The sequence below is a fragment of the Barbatula barbatula genome, assembly GCF_947034865.1.
Source record: "Barbatula barbatula genome assembly, chromosome: 5".
In the NCBI taxonomy this organism is placed as follows: domain Eukaryota; kingdom Metazoa; phylum Chordata; class Actinopteri; order Cypriniformes; family Nemacheilidae; genus Barbatula; species Barbatula barbatula.
Window position 1 is genome coordinate 2814058 of NC_136769.1, and position 26842 is coordinate 2840899.

The window sequence follows — 26842 nt, forward strand, 5'->3', positions numbered from 1 at the left end:
ATACACGATTAAAATGAATCCATTTGTATTACCTATTTAAACAGACTAAATCAAATGAATATCAATAAACTGAAAAAATAAGTAACAAGTAAAAAAAAATGATGTAAAAACATGACAAATATGTTTATCATAATGAATCAAGATCTATTGTTATTTGTATTCAGAATCAGCATCACAATACAATTACAATAAAAACTTTAAACTGTGACAAATATTCAGAATTTCAGAAACACTGAGCAGGTGATGATCAGACAGAAGAAACTTAACTGAAGAAAAGCAAAACTCATCACACGAACTAAAACAATTTTATTAAAGTGAAGAATGATTCAACACAATAATGTTTTCATCAGGACTTCAGAGGACTTCACAAAGTGACAATACATACACATCTGATCACTATACTGAGATTATTCCTGTAACCATAAAAGTCTTTTAATCCTGAAGAGTTTTAATGTTTCTAAAAGCATATCAGTGTGAATCCTTAAAGGGACAGTTCACCCAAAAATAAACATTCTGTCATCGTTTACTCAACTTTGAGTTTCTGTATAAATGTCTTTGTTGTGATGAACACAGAGAAATATAAGTTTGGGTGAACTATCCCTTTAAGAAACTGCTTGATAAAATGACGAGAAAACTTTTCAGCACATTTTACACAAAGTCTGAAGACGATCAAATATAACTTTTCATTTATATTTTTGTAATATTTGTTAATCTAGTTTATAAAGTTTACTTTTATCCTCAAATGTAAAGAATGAGCAACTCTGAACTTTTGAACAGAAGTGAATGTTTGGGAGAAAACATGCTGTAGATTTAATGAAGAACTAAGAAAGAGACAAAAGAGTAATGAAGAATAAACACAGTGAAGAGATGATTTATGAAGTAACAGTAAAACTGAAAGATTGACACAGATGTTTATCACAGTGTGTTCTTAACTGTGCTCATATACTGATATAATGTTGAGTCTCACACACACATTCATCTATTGTCTCCATTTAACATGAATAAAGACAAACTGAAGTCATGAGTTTATATTCCTCGTCTTTAATCCTGAACCAGAATTTACAATCACAAGATCCTGTTGTTCATGAACATGTTTATTCTGTTCTCTGTCTGTTATTCTCTCCTCCCTTTATATTCAGATCAGATATTTATCAGATCTCATGAGAGATCACAGATGATGAGTGAACCAGAGCTGTAATATAAATAATAACCCAAAGAGAAAACAGGATATAGTTTCTCAGTGAAAGATTGATCAGTAAAAGAGTGAATATGACACATGGACTCCACATCATAAAATGAGACTCGACTCTTCTCATAATCCACAAACACACCGATCCTCTCAGGCTTCACACTCAGAGAAAGATCAACACGATTCTCATCAGCCCAATAATACCCGTCTCTCAAACACACAATCCAGTATCCATTCTGAGGATTCAGATCAAACCAGCCCTTCCTCTGAGCAGATTCTCTGGTCACACCCACACGCCACCAATCTACCCCCTTCACCTGCACCTCATAATAAAAACACCCTGAAGAGAATCCTTCATCTCCAAGAACACAGAAACGTTCATCAAACTTGTTTTGTCCTGTATCTTCATTCTTCACTCTTTCATGTTGTTTGTCTCCACATCTCACTTGTTTTCCATCATGAGACACAATGAGACGAGGATGAGCTGAATCAGCATCCAGAGTCACATTCACTGTTAAAATATGAAGAATTCTGTTTAACACATGAATGATGTCATAATGATGAGAATATTAGTCTGTTTAACACATGAATTATGTCATAATGATGAGAATATTAGTCTGTTTAACACATGAATGATGTCATAATGATGAGAATATTAGTCTGTTTTACACACGAATGATGTCATAATGATGAGAATATTAGTCTGTTTAACACATGAATGATGTCATAATGATGAGAACATTAATCTGTTTAACACATGAATGTCATAATGATGTGAACATTAGTCTGTTTAACACACGAATGATGTCATAATGATGAGAATATTAGTCTGTTTAACACATGAATGATGTCATAATGATGAGAACATTAATCTGTTTAACACATGAATGTCATAATGATGTGAACATTAGTCTGTTTAACACATGAATGATGTCATAATGATGAGAATATTAGTCTGTTTTACACACGAATGATGTCATAATGATGAGAATATTAGTCTGTTTAACACATGAATGATGTCATAATGATGAGAATATTAGTCTGTTTTACACACGAATGATGTCATAATGATGAGAATATTAGTCTGTTTAACACATGAATGATGTCATAATGATGAGAATAAGAATATTAGTCTGTTTAACACATGAATGATGTCATAATGATGAGAATATTAGTCTGTTAAACACATGAATGATGTCATAATGATGAGAATATTAGTCTGTTTAACACATGAATGATGTCATAATGATGTGAGAATATTAGTCTGTTACACATGAATGATGTCATAATGATGAGAATATTAGTCTTTTAACACATGAATGATGTCATAATGATGAGAACATTAGTCTGTTACACATGAATGATGTCATAATGATGAGAATATTAGTCTGTTTAACACGTGAATGATGTCATAATGATGAGAGAATATTAGTCTGTTTTACACATGAATGATGAGAATATTAGTCTGTTACACATGAATGATGTCATAATGATGAGAATATTAGTCTGTTTAACACGTGAATGATGTCATAATGATGAGAATATTAGTCTGTTACACATGAATGATGTCATAATGATGAGAATATTAGTCTGTTTAACACATGAATGATGTCATAATGATGAGAGAATATTAGTCTGTTACACATGAATGATGTCATAATGATGAGAATATTAGTCTGTTTAACACGTGAATGATGTCATAATGATGAGAATATTAGTCTGTTTAACACGTGAATGATGTCATAATGATGAGAATATTAGTCTGTTTAACACATGAATGATGTCATAATGATGAGAATATTAGTCTGTTTAACACATGAATGATGTCATAATGATGATAATATTAGTCTGTTTAACACATGAATGATGTCATAATGATGAGAATATTAGTCTGTTTAACACGTGAATGATGTCATAATGATGAGAGAATATTAGGCTGTTTTACACATGAATGATGAGAATATTAGTCTGTTACACATGAATGATGTCATAATGATGAGAATATTAGTCTGTTTAACACGTGAATGATGTCATAATGATGAGAATATTAGTCTGTTTTACACATGAATGATGTCATAATGATGAGAATATTAGTCTGTTTAACACATGAATGATTTCATAATGATGAGAATATTAGTCTGTTTAACACATGAATGATGTCATAATGATGAGAATATTAGTCTGTTTAACACATGAATGATGTCATAATGATGAGAATATTAGTCTGTTTTACACACGAATGATGTCATAATGATGAGAATATTAGTCTGTTTAACACATGAATGATGTCATAATGATGAGAATGAGAATATTAGTCTGTTTAACACATGAATGATGTCATAATGATGAGAATATTAGTCTGTTTTACACACGAATGATGTCATAATGATGAGAATATTAGTCTGTTTAACACATGAATGATGTCATAATGATGAGAATATTAGTCTGTTTAACACATGAATGATGTCATAATGATGAGAATATTAGTCTGTTTAACACGTGAATGATGTCATAATGATGAGAATATTAGTCTGTTTTACACACGAATGATGTCATAATGATGAGAATATTAGTCTGTTTAACACATGAATGATGTCATAATGATGAGAATGAGAATATTAGTCTGTTTAACACATGAATGATGTCATAATGATGAGAATATTAGTCTGTTTTACACACGAATGATGTCATAATGATGAGAATATTAGTCTGTTTAACACATGAATGATGTCATAATGATGAGAATATTTGTCATGATCCTGCCTCTCCTTGTCTTGGTTTTCGAGTCTTGTGGCAGGATCATGTCAGTCCCATGTGTTTTGTGTGGAGAAAGAGCATTGTTTTGGTTTGAGAAGCCATGCTCTCTCTCCGGTGTCACGTCCTTTAGCCCCGCCCCCTTGTTTCCCTGTTTGCAGTCCGTTAGTGTTAGTCTTGTCTCCAGCCCTGATCCATCCTTCCCTTAGTGTTTCAGTCCCCTCACCTGCCTCGTGCAATCCTCCTGTTAGCTTTCCCTTAGTGTTTCATCCTTGTCACCTGTGGCCACTCTCCCTGTGTCATCAGTCCTTGTTAGTGTTTTCCCTTTATCAAGCCCCAGTTTTCCCTCTGTCCCTTGTCGGTTCATTGTCATTTTGTCATTTTGTCATTATCCTACCTCCTCACGTCACCTTGTTGGATTATTCCTGTCTATGGATTATCGTGTTTGTTCCTGTTCTAAATTTGTGGATTTTGTTGATTTACTATTCAAAGGACTTTGTTTGTTTTGTTCCTCATGTGGGAAGTTTTAGTTTACACTTTTGTCTTGTTTTAGATCGTGTTTTCCTCATCGAGGGTCTTTTGTTTAAATAAAGTTTTTGTTATTTAACTCTGCTGCCTGCGTTTGGGTTCTGTCCACACACCGTGACAATATTAGTCTGTTTAACACATGAATGATGTCATAATGATGAGAATATTAGTCTGTTTAACACGTGAATGATGTCATAATGATGAGAATATTAGTCTGTTTTACACATGAATGATGTCATAATGATGAGAATATTAGTCTGTTAAACATGAATGATGTCATAATGATGATAATATTAGTCTGTTTAACACATGAATGATGTCATAATGATGAGAATATTAGTCTGTTTTACACATGAATGATGTCATAATGATGAGAATATTAGTCTGTTAAACATGAATGATGTCATAATGATGAGAATATTAGTCTGTTTAACACATGAATGATGTCATAATGATGAGAATATTAGTCTGTTTAACACATGAATGATGTCATAATGATGAGAATATTAGTCTGTTTAACACGTGAATGATGTCATAATGATGAGAATATTAGTCTGTTTAACACGTGAATGATGTCATAATGATGAGAATATTAGTCTGTTTAACACATGAATGATTTCATAATGATGAGAATATTAGTCTGTTTTACACATGAATGACGTCATAATGATGAGAATATTAGTCTGTTTAACACATGAATGATGTCATAATGATGAGAATATTAGTCTGTTTAACACATGAATGATGTCATAATGATGAGAATATTAGTCTGTTACACATGAATGATGTCATAATGATGAGAATATTAGTCTGTTTAACACATGAATGATGTCATAATGATGAGAATATTAGTCTGTTTAACACATGAATGATGTCATAATGATGAGAATATTAGTCTGTTTAACACATGAATGATGTCATAATGATGAGAATATTAGTCTGTTTAACACATGAATGATGTCATAATGATGAGAATATTAGTCTGTTTAACACATGAATGATGTCATAATGATGAGAATATTAGTCTGTTTAACACATGAATGATGTCATAATGATGAGAATATTAGTCTGTTACACATGAATGATGTCATGATGATGAGAATATTAGTCTGTTACACATGAATGATGTCATAATGATGAGAATATTAGTCTGTTACACATGAATGATGTCATGATGATGAGAATATTAGTCTGTTACACATGAATGATGTCATAATGATGAGAATATTAGTCTGTTACACATGAATGATGTCATAATGATGAGAATATTAGTCTGTTTTACACATGAATGACGTCATAATGATGAGAATATTAGTCTGTTTAACACATGAATGACGTCATAATGATGAGAATATTAGTCTGTTTAACACATGAATGATGTCATAATGATGAGAATATTTGTCTGTTTAACACATGAATGATGTCATAATGATGAGAATATTAGTCTGTTTAACACATGAATGATGTCATAATGATGACAATATTAGTCTGTTTAACACATGAATGATGTCATAATGATGAGAACATTAGTCTGTTACACATGAATGATGTCATAATGATGAGAATATTAGGCTGTTTAACACATGAATGATGTCATAATGATGAGAATATTAGTCTGTTACACGTGAATGATGTCATAATGATGAGAATATTAGTCTGTTTAACACATGAATGATGTCATAATGATGAGAATATTAGTCTGTTTAACACATGAATGATGTCATAATGATGAGAATATTAGTCTGTTTAACACATGAATGATGTCATAATGATGAGAATATTAGTCTGTTTAACACATGAATGATGTCATAATGATGAGAATATTAGTCTGTTTTACACACGAATGATGTCATAATGATGAGAATATTAGTCTGTTTAACACATGAATGATGTCATAATGATGAGAATATTAGTCTGTTTAACACATAATTGATGTCATAATGATGAGAATATTAGTCTGTTTAACACATGAATGATGTCATAATGATGAGAATATTAGTCTGTTTAACACATGAATGATGTCATAATGATGAGAATATTAGTCTGTTTTACACACGAATGATGTCATAATGATGAGAATGAGAATATTAGTCTGTTTAACACATGAATGATGTCATAATGATGAGAGAATATTAGTCTGTTTAACACATGAATGATGTCATAATGATGAGAATATTAGTCTGTTTAACACATGAATGATGTCATAATGATGAGAATATTAGTCTGTTACACATGAATGATGTCATAATGATGAGAATATTGGTCTGTTTAACACATGAATGATGTCATAATGATGAGAATATTAGTCTGTTTAACACATGAATGATGTCATAATGATGAGAATATTAGTCTGTTTTACACATGAATGATTTCATAATGATGAGAATGTTAGTCTGTTTAACACATGAATGATATCATAATGATGAGAATATTAGTCTGTTTTACACATTAATGATGTCATAATGATGAGAATATTAGTCTGTTTAACACGTGAATGATGTCATAATGATGAGAATATTAGTCTGTTTTACACATGAATGATGTCATAATGATGAGAATATTAGTCTGTTAAACATGAATGATGTCATAATGATGATAATATTAGTCTGTTTAACACATGAATGATGTCATAATGATGAGAATATTAGTCTGTTTTACACATGAATGATGTCATAATGATGAGAACATTAGTCTGTTAAACATGAATGATGTCATAATGATGAGAATATTAGTCTGTTTAACACATGAATGATGTCATAATGATGAGAATATTAGTCTGTTTAACACATGAATGATGTCATAATGATGAGAATATTAGTCTGTTTAACACATGAATGATGTCATAATGATGAGAATATTAGTCTGTTTAACACATGAATGATGTCATAATGATGAGAATATTAGTCTGTTTAACACATGAATGATGTCATAATGATGAGAATATTAGTCTGTTTTACACATGAATGATGTCATAATGATGAGAATATTAGTCTGTTAAACATGAATGATGTCATAATGATGATAATATTAGTCTGTTTAACACATGAATGATGTCATAATGATGAGAATATTAGTCTGTTTTACACATGAATGATGTCATAATGATGAGAATATTAGTCTGTTAAACATGAATGATGTCATAATGATGAGAATATTAGTCTGTTTAACACATGAATGATGTCATAATGATGAGAATATTAGTCTGTTTAACACATGAATGATGTCATAATGATGAGAATATTAGTCTGTTTAACACGTGAATGATGTCATAATGATGAGAATATTAGTCTGTTTAACACGTGAATGATGTCATAATGATGAGAATATTAGTCTGTTTAACACATGAATGATTTCATAATGATGAGAATATTAGTCTGTTTTACACATGAATGACGTCATAATGATGAGAATATTAGTCTGTTTAACACATGAATGATGTCATAATGATGAGAATATTAGTCTGTTTAACACATGAATGATGTCATAATGATGAGAATATTAGTCTGTTTAACACATGAATGATGTCATAATGATGAGAATATTAGTCTGTTACACATGAATGATGTCATAATGATGAGAATATTAGTCTGTTTAACACATGAATGATGTCATAATGATGAGAATATTAGTCTGTTTAACACATGAATGATGTCATAATGATGAGAATATTAGTCTGTTACACATGAATGATGTCATAATGATGAGAATATTAGTCTGTTTAACACATGAATGATGTCATAATGATGAGAATATTAGTCTGTTTAACACATGAATGATGTCATAATGATGAGAATATTAGTCTGTTTAACACATGAATGATGTCATGATGATGAGAATATTAGTCTGTTACACATGAATGATGTCATGATGATGAGAATATTAGTCTGTTACACATGAATGATGTCATAATGATGAGAATATTAGTCTGTTACACATGAATGATGTCATGATGATGAGAATATTAGTCTGTTACACATGAATGATGTCATAATGATGAGAATATTAGTCTGTTACACATGAATGATGTCATAATGATGAGAATATTAGTCTGTTACACATGAATGATGTCATAATGATGAGAATATTAGTCTGTTTTACACATGAATGACGTCATAATGATGAGAATATTAGTCTGTTTAACACATGAATGATGTCATAATGATGAGAATATTAGTCTGTTTAACACATGAATGATGTCATAATGATGAGAATATTTGTCTGTTTAACACATGAATGATGTCATAATGATGAGAATATTAGTCTGTTTAACACATGAATGATGTCATAATGATGACAATATTAGTCTGTTTAACACATGAATGATGTCATAATGATGAGAACATTAGTCTGTTACACATGAATGATGTCATAATGATGAGAATATTAGGCTGTTTAACACATGAATGATGTCATAATGATGAGAATATTAGTCTGTTACACGTGAATGATGTCATAATGATGAGAATATTAGTCTGTTTAACACATGAATGATGTCATAATGATGAGAATATTAGTCTGTTTAACACATGAATGATGTCATAATGATGAGAATATTAGTCTGTTTAACACATGAATGATGTCATAATGATGAGAATATTAGTCTGTTTAACACATGAATGATGTCATAATGATGAGAATATTAGTCTGTTTTACACACGAATGATGTCATAATGATGAGAATATTAGTCTGTTTAACACATGAATGATGTCATAATGATGAGAATATTAGTCTGTTTAACACATAATTGATGTCATAATGATGAGAATATTAGTCTGTTTAACACATGAATGATGTCATAATGATGAGAATATTAGTCTGTTTAACACATGAATGATGTCATAATGATGAGAATATTAGTCTGTTTTACACACGAATGATGTCATAATGAGGAGAATGAGAATATTAGTCTGTTTAACACATGAATGATGTCATAATGATGAGAGAATATTAGTCTGTTTAACACATGAATGATGTCATAATGATGAGAATATTAGTCTGTTTAACACATGAATGATGTCATAATGATGAGAATATTAGTCTGTTTAACACATGAATGATGTCATAATGATGAGAATATTAGTCTGTTTTACACATGAATGATTTCATAATGATGAGAATGTTAGTCTGTTTAACACATGAATGATGTCATAATGATGAGAATATTAGTCTGTTTAACACATGAATGATGTCATAATGATGAGAATATTAGTCTGTTTTACACATGAATGATTTCATAATGATGAGAATGTTAGTCTGTTTAACACATGAATGATGTCATAATGATGAGAATATTAGTCTGTTTTACACATTAATGATGTCATAATGATGAGAATATAAGTCTGTTTAACACATGAATGATGTCATAATGATGAGAATATTAGTCTGTTTAACACATGAATGATGTCATAATGATGAGAATATTAGTCTGTTTAACACATGAATGATGTCATAATGATGAGAATACTAGTCTGTTTAACACATGAATGATGTCATAATGATGAGAATACTAGTCTGTTTTACACATGAATGATGTCATAATGATGAGAATATTAGTCTGTTAAACACATGAATGATGTCATAATGATGAGAATATTAGTCTGTTTAACAAATGAATGATGTAATAATGATGAGAATATTAGTCTGTTTTACACATGAATGATGTCATAATGATGAGAATATTAGTCTGTTACACATGAATGATGTCATAATGATGAGAATATTAGTCTGTTTTACACATGAATGATGTCATAATGATGAGAATATTAGTCTGTTTAACACATGAATGATGTCATAATGATGAGAATATTAGTCTGTTACACATGAATGATGTCATAATGATTAGAATATTAGTCTGTTTTACACATGAATGATGTCATAATGATGAGAATATTAGTCTGTTTAACTCATGAATGATGTCATAATGATGAGAATATTAGTCTGTTTAACACATGAATGATGTCATAATTATGAGAATATTAGTCTGTTTAACACATGAATTATGTCATAATGATGAGAATATTAGTCTGTTTAACACATGAATGATGTCATAATGATGAGAATATTAGTCTGTTTAACACATGAATGATGTCATAATGATGAGAATATTAGTCTGTTACACATGAATGATGTCATAATGATGAGAATATTAGTCTGTTTAACACGTGAATGATGTCATAATGATGAGAATATTAGTCTGTTTTACACATGAATGATGTCATAATGATGAGAATATTAGTCTGTTTAACACATGAATGATGTCATAATGATGAGAATATTAGTCTGTTTAACACATGAATGATGTCATAATGATGAGAATATTAGTCTGTTTAACACATGAATGATGTCATAATGATGAGAATATTAGTCTGTTTTACACACGAATGATGTCATAATGATGAGAATATTAGTCTGTTTAACACATGAATGATGTCATAATGATGAGAATGAGAATATTAGTCTGTTTAACACATGAATGATGTCATAATGATGAGAATATTAGTCTGTTTTACACATGAATGATGTCATAATGATGAGAATATTAGTCTGTTTAACACATGAATGATGTCATAATGATGAGAATATTAGTCTGTTTTACACATGAATGATGTCATAATGATGAGAATATTAGTCTGTTAAACATGAATGATGTCATAATGATGAGAATATTAGTCTGTTAAACACATGAATGATGTCATAATGATGAGAATATTAGTCTGTTTAACACATGAATGATGTCATAATGATGAGAATATTAGTCTGTTAAACACATGAATGATGTCATAATGATGAGAATATTAGTCTGTTTAACACATGAATGATGTCATAATGATGTGAGAATATTAGTCTGTTACACATGAATGATGTCATAATGATGAGAATATTAGTCTGTTTAACACATGAATGATGTCATAATGATGAGAATATTAGTCTGTTTAACACATGAATGATGTCATAATGATGAGAATATTAGTCTGTTAAACACATGAATGATGTCATAATGATGAGAATATTAGTCTGTTTAACACATGAATGATGTCATAATGATGTGAGAATATTAGTCTGTTACACATGAATGATGTCATAATGATGAGAATATTAGTCTGTTACACATGAATGATGTCATAATGATGAGAATATTAGTCTGTTTAACACTAGGGATGCTCCGATCCACCTTTTTTGCTTCCGATACCGATTCCGATACCTGAGATTCAGTATCGGCCGATACCGAGTACCGATCCGATACTAAGGTAAAAAATTTAAAGTGCACAATTACTTAATAAACTATGTGCATTGCTGTGCAAGACATCAGGCTCGACTTAACATAAATTTCCTGACCCCGTAAAACAAAATAACAAACTAATGATTCACAAATTTAGTAAATAGTTTATTAAACCAGCACCGGTGCAAAACAAATGAAAAATAAAACAAAACTTTTCACTATCTTTGGACAAAAGACATTCAAAATTAAAGTGCAAATTAAGCAGCTGAATATAACAACAGCTTCACTAGCTTGATAAACGGGTATAAATAAATGGAAACAAAATCTCTTAATAATTTTTAAGAAAGTGCAAAAATAATTAAAAAATCAATTCGCAAAAAAGCTGCTGAAATAGAGCAAAAAAGTACTAGCTTTACTGCTTTAGATATTCAAAATAACATGAATCAGATCTTTTTAATGCTTTAGTCACTAAAGCAAAGTCCACTTAACTAAACTAAAGTTTAGAGAAAATAAAATTTAACATCCAACACAGAAACAGATGAATAAAACGCTAGCTTCCCTAGCTGAGTAAAACTGCACATGTTTGTTGCATTTAACGTGGCATTTTGTGGCACAAAATTCTCATCCAACCAATGTGCGGTTAAACTTAAAAGCGACACAGGGGACACGTCGCAGCTCCAGATATCTGTTGTAAAACTCACCGCATTGACATCTTTAATTTTTTCGGATATGTGTTTGCTTTTTGACTTTTCGGTACAGTTCAAGGTAGAGTTAAATATTTACGCTTCGGCGTGTCGTACTGCGGCTCCAGGTGGTTTATAAGGAGTCTGAAGCCATTATTCGCAACGACGGACAGCGGTTGCCCATCCATAACAATGAAAGCGGTGGAACTTATTGGCGTAGCTGTTGTAAAATAACTCCAAATGACAGATATTTTGGCTCGCTCCATGCTGTTCGCTGCTATATGTTCACTTGTTCACGTGCACTACGTACAGAGCACGTTGCTAGCGTATGATGTCGCACGTTGCTAGCGTATGATGTCACACGTTGCTAGAGTATGGTGTCACACGTTGCGCAAAGCACAGCCGCCCACGAGAGAGTTTAAGCGCCGGTGTCTCCATGAACTTTTACATCGTCTAGCACAAATTTTATGTCAGATCGGGTATCGGTGACAAATTGCACCGATACCCGATCTAGAATTTTATTACGTATCGACGTCGATACCCGATACGAATATCGGATCGGAGCATCCCTATTTAACACGTGAATGATGTCATAATGATGAGAATATTAGTCTGTTTAACACATGAATGATGTCATAATGATGACAATATTAGTCTGTTTAACACGTGAATGATGTCATAATGATGAGAATATTAGTCTGTTTTACACATGAATGATGTCATAATGATGAGAATATTAGTCTGTTTAACACGTGAATGATGTCATAATGATGAGAATATTGGTCTGTTTAACACGTGAATGATGTCATAATGATGACAATATTAGTCTGTTTAACACATGAATGATGTCATAATGATGAGAATATTAGTCTGTTACACGTGAATGATGTCATAATGATGAGAATATTAGTCTGTTTTACACATGAATGATGTCATAATGATGACAATATTAGTCTGTTTAACACATGAATGATGTCATAATGATGAGAATATTAGTCTGTTACACGTGAATGATGTCATAATGATGAGAATATTAGTCTGTTTAACACGTGAATGATGTCATAATGATGAGAATATTGGTCTGTTTAACACGTGAATGATGTCATAATGATGACAATATTAGTCTGTTTAACACATGAATGATGTCATAATGATGAGAATATTAGTCTGTTACACGTGAATGATGTCATAATGATGAGAATATTAGTCTGTTTTACACATGAATGATGTCATAATGATGACAATATTAGTCTGTTTAACACATGAATGATGTCATAATGATGTGAGAATATTAGTCTGTTACACATGAATGATGTCATAATGATGATAATATTAGTCTGTTTAACACATGAATGATGCCATAATGATGAGAATATTAGTCTGTTTAACACATGAATGATGCCATAATGATGAGAATATTATTCTGTTTAACACATGAATGATGACATAATGATGAGAATATTAGTCTGTTTAACACATGAATGATGACATAATGATGAGAATATTAGTCTGTTTAACACATGAATGATGTCATAATGATGAGAATATTAGTCTGTTTAACACATGAATGATGTCATAATGATGAGAATAAGAATATTAGTTTGTGCTTTTCTAGAAACAAAACATAATCACAGTAAATGAACTGATATATAATAAAAGATCAAACTAACAGAGATGACAAACAAACTCAACATGACAAGAACAACAAGAGAAACACATTTAAGTCGACATGTTCATGTTATATTTCTGTATAAAGTGTATTTCATCATTAAGTTCTCAGATTGTGAATGATTGTTTGTGTTCTCATCATGTGAGACAGATGATCAATACTGAGTGTGATTGTGGATCATAAAACAACAAACACACAATCCTGACAGATATGAGACACTATTCAGTGTCAATACATCTCTAGAAAGAGTCACAGATTTACATTATTATGAGTCCAGTTGTGTTCAGATGAAGAAAAGTAGAAGACCTGTACATCTAAGATGACATCAGGATGAGTAAATGATGAGTTTCATTTCATTTCTGGGTGAAAAATCCTTTAAGACTTTAAGAGTAAATCTACAGTGTTGTTCTGGTGTGTTTTTATAGAGTGTCAACGTCACAGTTTCAGTCTTTGAGTCTTTTGTGACTCTTTGTCTCATATAATGTGACTTTACAAAAGACTCAAGAAGCATTCAGAAAACAGAACTTCACACACTATTGTTTTATGTGTATTGTGTTGTCTTTCATGTATAAATTAGTGTGAACCTTTTAATTTGAAGTGCCTCTTAATTTGAAGGGCTCGTCTCATCGTAAAGTTTCCTAGTTCACGGTTTTGTTTTGGTCTGTAGTTTCAGAAGGCTAGCGGGATTATTTCTGTGTTCATCAGCATGTATTTTACACTGTAAACGCCACAGAGGAAACGTCGTAAGTTAATAATTTCATAACTACATTCATAAGTTAGCGATAAAAATATTATTTATATTAAGAAGGCAATTGTTTTTCTTGCATTTAAAAACGTTTTATTTTCACTTATTTACATGAGAAAGCACATGTTACAGAGTTAAATGGTAATTTTTTATAGTTTTCTTTGTTACAGTTTTCACTCTGATCTTATAAAATGAGAAAAAGAGCCAAAGTAAAGAGCATCTAAAGTTTACCACGACTTGAGTCTTCATTTGAGAGGACGAGTTTAGCTAGTTGTATAGCTGCACTTGCTACAGTGCAGTGAGGACAACATATGTATATCTATGTGATCTGGACAGCATGTCTGCTTTCTGTGCGGCCAAATGAGTAATAACCTCATGGAACAAGTAAATACTTTCTTAGTCTTAATAGTTCTGTCATAGAGTAATAAAGTGTTACTGTTCAATCCTTCAGATGAAATGATGACAAGCGTTCTCTTACGTCTCTCCCCAGTTATTTGTCTGGGTGTGAAAAAGATAACATAAACATAAAAGGACATAAAAAGTGGCCTAATGGTTAGAGAGTTGGGCTTGTGATCAGAAGGTTGCTGGTTCTAATCTCAGTGCCAGCAGGTCATGACTGAAGGGCCCTTGAGCAAGACACCTTACCCCCGATTGCTCTGCAGTAATGTGACACTGTAAAAAACTACTTGTAAGTCGCTTTGGATAAAAGCTTCTGCCAAATGAATAAATGTAAATGTTCTATGTTTTCGGAATGTTATCATGTTGTTCTCAATACGCGTCATAGCGCTCTGCCTTTGCCTTCGAGCAGAGGCCAAGATGTTCTGTTTGGAATAACGGGCATCACTTCTCATAAACCAGCTCGGGATTCTTGCTTGGGGGCAAAGGGAGGGGGTGTCACGTTTGAATCAAATATATACTCTGTGTGCAGTAGGAAAGAACACCTTTTCTCTGCACCATCTCATTGCTTATGATGCAGATTAAATGACAATAAAATACTTTGCAAAGTAACCTCACCTCTCTGTGTATTGCGTTTGTTAAAATGGACTCATCTAGATTAAGGAATAAGAAAATTCCACAACATAATGGACGGATCTAAAGTAGCTTTCTGAACAACTGGCTCAAGTTAACCGGGTCATGAGCTTAAAAAACTGTGATTTATTTTCAATGGTTTAAATTGATGCAGTTGTCATTAATTCAGTCATTTTTACATTCATAATTTCCCAAATAAGCATTTAGTCCTGAGATTTAGTTTTTTATGACAACTTTATAATTATATATTCAGATAACAATCCTATAGACAGTTAGTAGTGCTCATGTATGTCCTCTGGAAGATATAAAATAATATGTGATTAATTATCATTTTCCTTTTCATTTCTTTTCCTCAGTCAATAGTTTTATTTTCTTATGTCTTTGTTTTGGAGGATTAATTAAGGACTGTATTTACTGGAAAAGGTGGATTTGTAGAACACATACGACTCAGATTTGAAGCAGAGTTTGTAGTTTACTCTTGATTCAGGTTGAATAGTAACAATAAGTGGTAACAGTAAGTGGTCTGAAAATAATAAAGAATAACAATAATATTAGATATACAGCTAAATCAATAACATTCACCAAGGCAATAAACTGGTAACGTTATTAAAGTTATTGCAGTTCCTAGATAATCCACAAGGTGGCATTCAAGGGACGCACATAGAGCCATTATAGTGTCATTACAGGCAGTAACATCCAATATAAGAAATGGCACATAACGCGATATTTACACAAATATAGGCAAACAACCATATAAACCACCATCCAGAAATATATCTCACTCTATGAACGTACTCATGCATTACTTATATTAAACATAAACGGATAAATGTTGGCGCATGGGCGCTAGCGTGAGCTGCCGCGATGGTGAGCAAAACGAGCTCGTGATAACTCAATAAAGTACACAAATCTACTTTAAACGCATATATAACATCACAGGATAAAAGGAAATAAACAACTTACATGTCAGTAACTCGCTCACATAAAACCACTACTGAAGGAAAGATGAGATATCAATCTCCTGCATCAGAGCATCTCTTACTGACTGACGTCATTTATTAAACGACGCTCTGATTGGATGAAACCTTCAGTCTTTATTATCAAATAGCTGTTGTGTATCAATGCAAAACCGTAAAAAGTACTTTAGAAATAAATGTGAATTTAACTGATGTTTTCTTTTCTTCTCATAATCTCACAAAAGCTTCGGCTCATTGACGCTGGTGTCAGGGGTGAGAATTTAGCTTTGCTTTTATCTAATGATTTGATGCTTTTGTACAATTCACATCCCATGAATTCATAAGAATAAAACACCTCATAAAATACATATAAATCCCATGAGATCATGCTGGTTTCTCAAGAACCTTCATCTCCAAACTCAGAACCACAAAGCATTTTAAACTTCATTAAAATAAGATTTAAAATAGGTGGTTTCAAAAATAACTACTTCATAAATTACTAATATCTGAATTTATGCATTTATGCACTGAGCACCTGAACATATTTCACTGTTTGTGAATGAATTATTGTGAAACATTTCTAGGATAAATCAGAGTTCTGGGCTTTATGATTCTTATCTCACGTCACTTCACATCAGATTTATAAGGTTTGATTTTCAGTTCATAAAGTATATCTGTGTCTCTATCAGGTTGTGAATCATTAAATCATGTTCATGTGTTCAGACGCTGATAAAGATCCTATAGCTCACTTCACATTGAGACACAAACAATCACCTGTAACAGCTGTAGATCTAAAACACTTGAATCATGTGATCAAACTTTCACTTACCTGCATGTTTTCTTAACAGTGGTTTCACTAAAAACACACAGATAGTATTGAGTTATACAGAGTCCACAACAGAATTATACTAATGATCGATAACACAAATATATAAGATGTTTAATAATGTATAAATTGAATAAATAGAGACTTTAAAATCAATTTACCGCTTTCTACAGTCCCCTTCTCTCTCTGTGTAAGTGTCTCACGCTCTAAAGAAAATTTAAAGTAAAGAAAAAACAGAATAAATATATAGAAAACAGAAAATACAAAAGAAACATATACAAACATAAAAATTTAGAAAAGATTGAATATTTAATATTTGAGTCCTAAAATACTCAGTTGACCAAAAAACAAATTATCAATCACTTAACAAGCCAAGAGATAAAATTACCCTTCAGTATTCTCTGGTCTTCATTCTGTAATCTGTGTTTCTCTCTCTGTAATCTCTGTTTCTCTCTCTGTCGTTCTGAAGAGAAAACAGCATTGAAATGATATAATTATGACTTAACAAGAGGAATAACAAACACCTTATATTATTATAATTTGTGATGATGGTGTTTGTATATTGTCCTGTATTGATCCTGTATATCGTGTGTTTAGTTTAGTTTCCATCACAGATCATAAAACTTGAGAAGTGAAATATCTCAAATGTGTGTTTAAGTCAAGTCAAGTCAGCTTTATTTATATAGCGCTTTTTTACAGCAGCTGTACAAGTAAACATTGACTATAAGCAAAACATATAAGGTTATGCAAGTCAAAACACAGTTCAAATATCAGAGAGACTATAACTTCCTATATGCAGTGTTAATGAGATAAAACTATAAAATTCTTAACTGAAGATAAGATGAATCTAAATCTGTATAAAGTTGCTTTTTTAAAACTATAACAAACATCATTCACACACACTCCATGAGAGGCTCATGCCGACATAAACAACATTTCTAACTAACTTCACACTATATATACAGTATTAATAAAAGTGAAATATGATAAAACACATGAATGCTACCTCTCTTTTTACAGACAAACACAGTGATCAGTATCACACCGATCACACTGAGAACAACAGCAACTGATATCAGAATCACTGAAGATCTCCAAGAGAGAAACATTTTACCTGTAAAACAAAACTGAGACTCAATGTTTACAGTCTAAAATAACTCAGTTTCATTATAAATATAAACAATTACACAATGTTTTTAGCGCAATATTTTACATATAAACTCAAGTGCAGTGCAAACTATGTTACACAAAAACAAACATACAAAAGATCTGATGCTGTCAAACTTTCTTAATGTCAAGAATCATCTTCATCATCATCATCATCATCATCAATTGACCCCTAAAGACAGCTGATCATGTTTATATATAAGGACTCATTTCTGTTTGGGGAAGAAAGCTAAACAATGTCTCCTGAATCAAATAATCTGCTTTTAAACTGTCAAAGTAAATGATGAAAATAAGATCACGTGAGACTCCTGAAACCTCTTTAACTGATGTCAGTGATTATATTGAGTACAGTTATGAATATGTTCATGTTTTCTACTGCTTGAAATGATCATGAGATCAAAGGAAATACAGAACATAAATCTGTACTCACTGGATGTGATGATCTCAGCCTCCATCATGTGATGATTCATTCTGACTCTGCAGTGATATTTAGTGTCAGTGTTATATACAGTGATCATGTGTTTCACACTGAATCCATCTGTGTCATCTCTGTGTGTGTCTGTAGATTCAGATGTTAAAGTGACTCCTTCACTGTTCAGCCACACAAGATCAGGTTCAGGATACCAGCCTTTAGATTCACACTGTAGATGAAGACCACCAGAAGCATCAAACCCATCTACAGTGACCACTGGAAGACGACCTACAGCTACACAAGACAGGAATAAGGAACATTTGATTATTACATTTCTGAACTTGTTAAAAATCTTTTGTTCTTCTAACGACAGAAAAACAGAGACTGTCCTCCAAAAAATACTATTTTTTGAAAACTATTTTTTTCCATCTTAAGGACGAGCTCCTTCAGCAGCACCAGCTTTTTATCATTAACTTTATTAAAGCAACAAGCCCCAAGAAGCAGTGGGTTACAGAGCATTTAACAGCTAAGAGCCTTGTAAATCCCACCTTAGCTGTTATAAAACGCACTGTAACCTCGCAGGGCTTATTGCTTTTATAAAACGGTTATTCCATATGCGTAGCAAAGTTTCATAAAATACAGTGGGTACGGAAAATACTTAGGACCATGTGATATTTCAGTTTTTCTTTTTGAATAAATCTGCAAAAATGTAAACAATTCTGTGTGTTTCTGTCAATATGAGGTGCTGTGTGTACAGTAATGAGAAACAAAAATGAACTTAAATGATTTTAGCAAATCATTGCAATATAACAAAGCATGAAAAATTTAAGGGGGTCTGAATACTTTCCGTACTCACTGTAAATTAATATTTAGGCTATTGTAATGCAATCAGCCGTTATAAACTAGGGTATTTTATAATCATACTTAGCCAATCAGAATCAAGAACCAAAACTAACCGTTTTATAATAATATTTATGGTTTTGAAGAGATTTTGGAACATTTGTCAACCAAACAAAACACAAGAGTGAAAGTACAGTCACAGGGATTAATTGCAGAAGTTGATCAAAAAACTGTAGATTATAAAACAACTTCCAGTGCATCACATTAAGGTAAGAAAAAAAGTGTTCAGTGGTTTTATTCACCTTCAACAGTGACATTAACAGTGACATCATCATACCAGGATTCAGACTGAATGAAACACTTGTAAAGTCCTTCATCAGAGATTTGGACTCTTGAGAGTTTGAGTGATGTGTTTCCTTTCTCTAGTTCTTCTTTAAACACTTGAGTTCTTCCTCTGTACGACTGAAGCTGATCTGTGTTTATGTCTTTATGATCTTCATACCGATGAACTATTGAGCCTTTGAGATCAAGTCTGATCCACTGGACTCTCATGTTCACAGCACTGATGTTGGGTTTGATAGAACACGGCAGAATCACATCTTCACCAGATACAGTCATCACAGGAGCTGAAGGACCGATCACCTCGTACTCATCTGATAGAAGAGACAGAAAACATGTCTGAACTCTTACAGTATGTCATTGGGTTTGTGTGGCTTTAGTTTGTTGATAAACAACAGTCCATGTAAAACATTATCATTACTGTTTGTTTTCAGTGTATGTGAAATATCAGTTTTAACACGTTGCAATGACTTAAAGGAGTCATATGACACAGCTAAAACGAATATTATTGTTTGTTATAGATGTAATGCAATATGAATACATGATTAAAGGTTAAAAAACGTTGTATTTTTCACATACTATGTATGTTTGTATCTCTTTCCCCGCCTCTCTGAAAAACGCAGAATTTTTACAAATCTTATCGCACTGAAAAGCGAGTTGTGCGATGATTGGTCAGTTATAAAGCTCTCTATTCGAATTGTTACTAGTAAGAGTTGAGTTATAGTGCTCTCTAATTTAAATAGTAAAAATGCAATTACGACGAGTAATGCTGAGGACCATTTAAGCTAATTCGGCTTGCCACGTCCTTGCGTTGTAGTGGTTTTTAACAAAAGGGTTCATGCACTACCGGTCTTGATCTTTCCCAGGTTTTGTGAAGCAATCATCTGTGAAATGCTCTGCACACACTTGAATATTCAGATTGTTCTGTTCTGGAACAGTGTTATAAATAAAATTTTATTAATTAGTTTTTAGTTTTCTCATCTTCTGGAAGGGCAAACAAAGAGGCTTTCTTTTCGCAATGAAACACAGCGTCTCCACGACATGGCTACGGTGGCGACGACACAATGAGATTTACACCTTACTTACGTTTACATTTGGCCGGTCTTATTCAAGTCAAACCACGAAGTGACGTGGTTACACGAGGCGTTTCATACGGTGGCCAAAAAGTGCAAAACAACAAATCTGAAAACTAAAAACAAATCTAAATTCAAAATAAAAAACCCAAAATCAAGTCAGAAACCACATGGACAAGTCTGAAAACAAAACGACAAGTCAGTCACACTGGAAAAGGTATTTTGTTGGAATGGGATAGCTACTGCTGATTGGACGAAACTTCTGTCAATCAAGATATCCATGACGCTCATTGTTACTATGAGAAAGGACATGCACATGTGATACAGCACATGTTCATTGATTAAGGTTTAAAAGGCAAATTTTGTTAATAAAGTTGAAACAGGCTCTTCTTGCATTAGGAGTAGATGCGTCTCTGTTTCAGCCTGCATTCATGCGCCCTGAGCAGCACGTATTATGCATCTGAAAGGAGACTGCATGTGAACCATCCATGATCGCCTACCTCTCAGAAGATAAAAACAATATATATCAGGACCCAGGTCTCCGGTATGGTAAACCGTTACTTAACTGAATAAAACACAAGAGGTCCTTAGAACCCAGAAGATGATGGAGACGCAGTGACACCAGAGATTAACTTTAATATAAAAGGCAAAAATATTATCCACATTGAAAAATAAACCCCAAGTAATGAAGAAAATGCCACAGAGCCAAAGATCCACAGGAAAAACTGGATGCAAACAAATGGTAATCCCAATAGCTTCAAATGGGTAAACAAAAAGGCATCAATAGATAAATCTCAACGTAACCACAAAAGTATAACAACTATCTAACATAGGGAACTAATCTTCAAACACAGATCAACAAATTATTTCGTATTTATTTATTAAGAACTTTTCACAAAAAAAATAAAAGAAACACCAACAATAAAACAGCAATTAAATTAACTTGTTAAAATGCAAGGGAGCACATGACGTCAAAATAGTTTTTCTATCTGCAGTATACAACAAAGATTCATGACGTTTAACATTCAATAAAGGTAATATATATTACCTTTAAAATCCTCCAAAGCGCCCCTTTCTCCTAGCATTTTTCTGCGCAAAGTCCTTGACAATGTCTGTTATGTCCATCTGACGCGCGTGCTGGCTTTCAATGCTGAGTATCGCAAGTTCAGAAAGTCAGTCCTGGCTCATTGTGCTTCTCATGCAGGTTTTTATTAGTTTTAGTTTAGAAAAAGATTTCTCGCCACTTGCCACTGTGACGGGGACGGTTAAAAAAAGCTTCAGAGCTGTAGCCACATCCGTGACACTTGGTAGAATGTATGCTTCAGAATCAGTATCTCTGCCAGATCTTTAAATTAGCCCATTTCAAGTTTTTTTTATCTCAGAACGTAGGGCACTTCGAAACGAAAGCAACTGTGATGGAAATTCGGAGGAAATATCATCGTTGTAAGTCACTGCAAATGTTTCGGCACAAGCACGCAACTCATCATCAGTTGCATGTACGAGTTCACTTGGACGTAAGAAGCGGAATCGTTTCGCTATTGTATTCAAGCCTTTGAAACGTTGTTTGAGCTGGGAAACAGCTGTGTCAATGCACGCGTAATTTTCGGTACTTTTGCATTGAATTGCTCTTTTCGGTGTTGGTTAGACCGTTTTTGAGCTCCGCTGACATATTTTCTTTTACTCATTTTGTGCTCATAAGCTTCACTCTCTAAACAGTTGCGGAAATTCTTAATCGTGATTGGATAACAAGGACGACGGATATGGTCATAATCGCCAAACACGGTAGGCTGCAATTACCACCAAAATAAAAGTCCTATACATTCACGTTATAAAAACGGTTTAATTATTTATTCGAGTAATTTTTTTGGAGGCCCCCACAACGCGGGGCCCCCCCGCAGTGCGTGCCCTGCGGGCCCGTCCGCTACGCCACTGCATATAACATGATATGTACTTTAATCTGTGACCCTGTTGCTTGTGATGAGAGTGACAGACGCGATCGATTGTTTTCGCTTATAAATTTTAACATAAGCCTGGATATCTTGATTGACAGGAGTTTCAGCGAATCAGCATCAGCCGTCCCATTCCAACAAAATACCTTTTCCTGTTTGACTGATTTGTTGTGTGTTTTCTGACATATTTTGTTTACTGACTCATTTTGATTTCTGACTTATTTTGATTTCCGAATTGTTATTGTGTTTTAAGATTTGCAATTTCGTTTTTAGATTTGCAATTTCGTTTTTAGATTTGCAATTTTGTTTTTAGATTTGATGTCGTGTTTTCAGATTTTGGCAATTTTACGTGTCTAATACATGCATGGGCAACTTATAACACACAAAAGACACAGAAAGACAAGTATTCGTGCCATATGACCTCTTTTAAATGTATAAACATAGTTTAAAAACTGTTTTTATAATGTGTGTATTATTACCTGCTCTTGAATCTGTTATTCCAGCAAAAAACAGCAGAATCACACAAATGAACTTCATCACTCCGAAACGCAGCTGCTTAAAAATATACAAAAACATTCTGTTTATACAAATACAACAAATCACCTTTTTCATATACATACAATAACATTCACATACAATAAAACTGATAAAAATGTACTTCTAGAAATAAAGGCTAATATAAAAATGTTCCTTGCAGGAAAACATGGTTCACTGAGATGGAGGCTTAAATCAAATTGTAACATCTGCTCCGTCTTCACTGACCAAGCCCCCATCACACCAGAGCCATCTACCCGATACCCCAGGACTACACTTCCCATCCTGCACTGTACCCATCTGACATCATTGATCACCCCACACCAGACTCCCGATACACTCCACCAGAATCCCATCCCAAGGACTCTATACATATAAACTTTACTTTGTTCCCCTGGATGTTTACTGATTTGCTTGAACTCATTCAAACGCACCCTGTTTACTTCAACTCTGTGTGGCATCGATACTTCTCAGATGTACTGTTACAAAAATGGTGTCAGTTAACACTTAGTCACTAACTAACTTATTTATGTTTATTAATTTATTGACACACAGTTGGATTCTCAACATCATCAAGTGTAACATTCACCAGCAGTGACTTCTTTCTGTAATGCTGTCCTGTATTTCTCAACACTGATCATACGATGTGAAAAACATGTGAAGTCATTCAAACATCGAACATCATTTACACAAATTGAACTTATTAAGAACTTATTCACAGATAGTGAGATGCCCTTCTATGAATATTTTAAGGAGAGAATGATCAACAGCATCATGTCAATGAGGAAACACAAGCTCAGAATAAAGACGCCATATTCCAGATAGAAAAGATTGTGAAGGGAACAGTTCTGCATAACCACACTGCACAGATCTGTGTTGTTTATATTTATAAATGTAATTTAATCTGTTTCTTACCTTCAGCTCAACATTTGCTGTTTTTACAATCGTCTGAAGTGTGTGAATAAAATCTGTCGATGAGAGTTTGTTGTGGATTGAACAGGAACACTTTGTTTCACTTTCTCTTCTCACCTGAAGTGTTCACGGCTCCTCCCTCATTGTAAAGCTACTGTCTGTAATATACAGGAAACTGAGAAGAACTGCAGGGCTTATGACTGACATCTCCAGACAGATACAGATACTCAGAATGTTTCAGGGGTCAGTAAGATGAACGGCTATAAAATAATGAATCAAACTGAAACTGGATTTTTGTCATACAACATGAAGTGACATTTCTGTGTTATTACTTTTATTCAACACAGAGCTTTATGTCAAACTTGTTCTTGTGTCCTGTGTCTTCATTCTTCTCTCTTTCATGTTGTTTGTCTTCACATCTCACTTGTTTTCCATCATGAGACACAATGAGACGAGGATGAGCTGAATCAGCATCCGGAGTCACATTCACAACACAAAAGAACACATTCACCTCCAGTCTTTATCTGGACTTAACTTTAACTGATACAGACTCTCTTACTCATCCAGTCGTCCCTCATCTCATCGTCTTGTGTGTCATAAACCCCTTTAAGACAAATGCACATTTATCAACCAGACACTTCAAGGATAATCTCTGTTGATTCATTTAAGATAAGAAGAATAAATAATACCTGTGTGATCTGATCCATCTCTCTGTCATCTGTATGTGACACTAAACATCATCACATTATCATGGAGGAAAGAAAACATTTATTTGAAAAAAAAACCTCTACTAACTGTGGTGAATCATCTATTTAAACAGACTAAACCAAATTAATATCAATAAACTGAAAAAATAAGTAACAAGTAAAAATATCTAAACAAGTAAACAAGTGACAAAATTATGTAATAACAGGACAAATATGTTTAACATAATGAATCAAGATCTATTGTTATTTTTTTCTGCACATTCTACACAAAGTCTGAAGTTTATCAAATATAACTTTTCATTTAAAGTATAAAGTTTCATTTATATTTTGGTAATATTTGTGTTAATCTAGTTTAGAAAGTTTACAATATTATCCTAAAATGTAAAGAATGAGTGACTCTAGACTTTTGAACAGAATTGAATGTTTGGGAGAAATGAAACAGTCCAATTGGCTTAATTTATCAGTGTAATGATGATAATGGACATATTTGGTATTAGTTTATAATTGTCATGACGGACACTCATTTGTCCTCCTATTCGGAGTTGCGCTGAATCAGCCTTAAAAAACGCGCTGTAAAACCTTTATTGGGACGCAGCAGCGTCTGACGCCGTAAGATCTCAAGTCAAAAAATATGATTGGCTGAAAGAGGTGTCAAATAAATATCTGATATATAATTGGTTAAAAACGTAAACAAGCCTCTGCGAATTGAGGTAGAGTCCACGTACTGGCTACGTCACATCATAACGTTAACATGCCGAAACGTCTGACATCATTCAGTCCGGAATGATCAAAATACCAAGAATTCATATCAAAAAGCAGTAGAGATGCTTTCCATGGATTTTGCACACTATGTCGCTGTGTAGTGGACGTTAGTTGTAAAGGGAAAGCCGCCATTGACCGACATGCCAGCAATGAAAAACATAAAGGTAACCGATGAGCTGCTGGTGCGTCTTCCCTTAGGTCTTAATTTCGAGTGGCAACATCACCTCAGGATGACAAAATCTCCGCTGCAGAGCTTTGTAAAGTCTATCACGCAGGCAAGCATCACCAGTCATACAGGAGTGTCTTGAAGAAATACAAATACTGTGAACAAACACTTTTTTGCCTCTTCTGTTACACAGGTCTAGATCAAGACATGTTGTTGATCAAATTGTCTGGCAATGAATAGAGTAGGCTGTTTCAGAATCACTGTATCATGATACCATAGATATGATAGACAAAATTGTATTGTATTTGCGAGTACACCAGATGCAGTTATTCTTCCCTCACTAAATGCCGCAAAAAGTTATGGAAATGGCCACCCTAACACA

The 26842-nt window shown here is 33.0% G+C and overlaps 1 protein-coding gene across 1 annotated transcript; it reads right to left on the reverse strand.

Annotated features, from left to right (window-relative positions):
- Positions 1-286: 286 nt before the first annotated feature.
- On the reverse strand, positions 287-24943 carry LOC306893689 (butyrophilin subfamily 1 member A1-like). The gene is made up of 9 exons (XM_079455640.1): positions 24829-24943; positions 23859-23934; positions 20321-20671; positions 19197-19472; positions 18606-18713; positions 17988-18062; positions 17761-17805; positions 17603-17629; positions 287-1700 (listed from the first exon to the last, which is right to left on the reverse strand). The coding sequence occupies exons 2-9, from the start codon at positions 23914-23916 to the stop codon at positions 1159-1161; spliced, it is 1482 nt and encodes a 493-aa protein (XP_079311766.1). The 5' UTR covers positions 23917-23934; positions 24829-24943; the 3' UTR covers positions 287-1158.
- Between the last annotated feature and the right edge of the window lie 1899 nt (positions 24944-26842).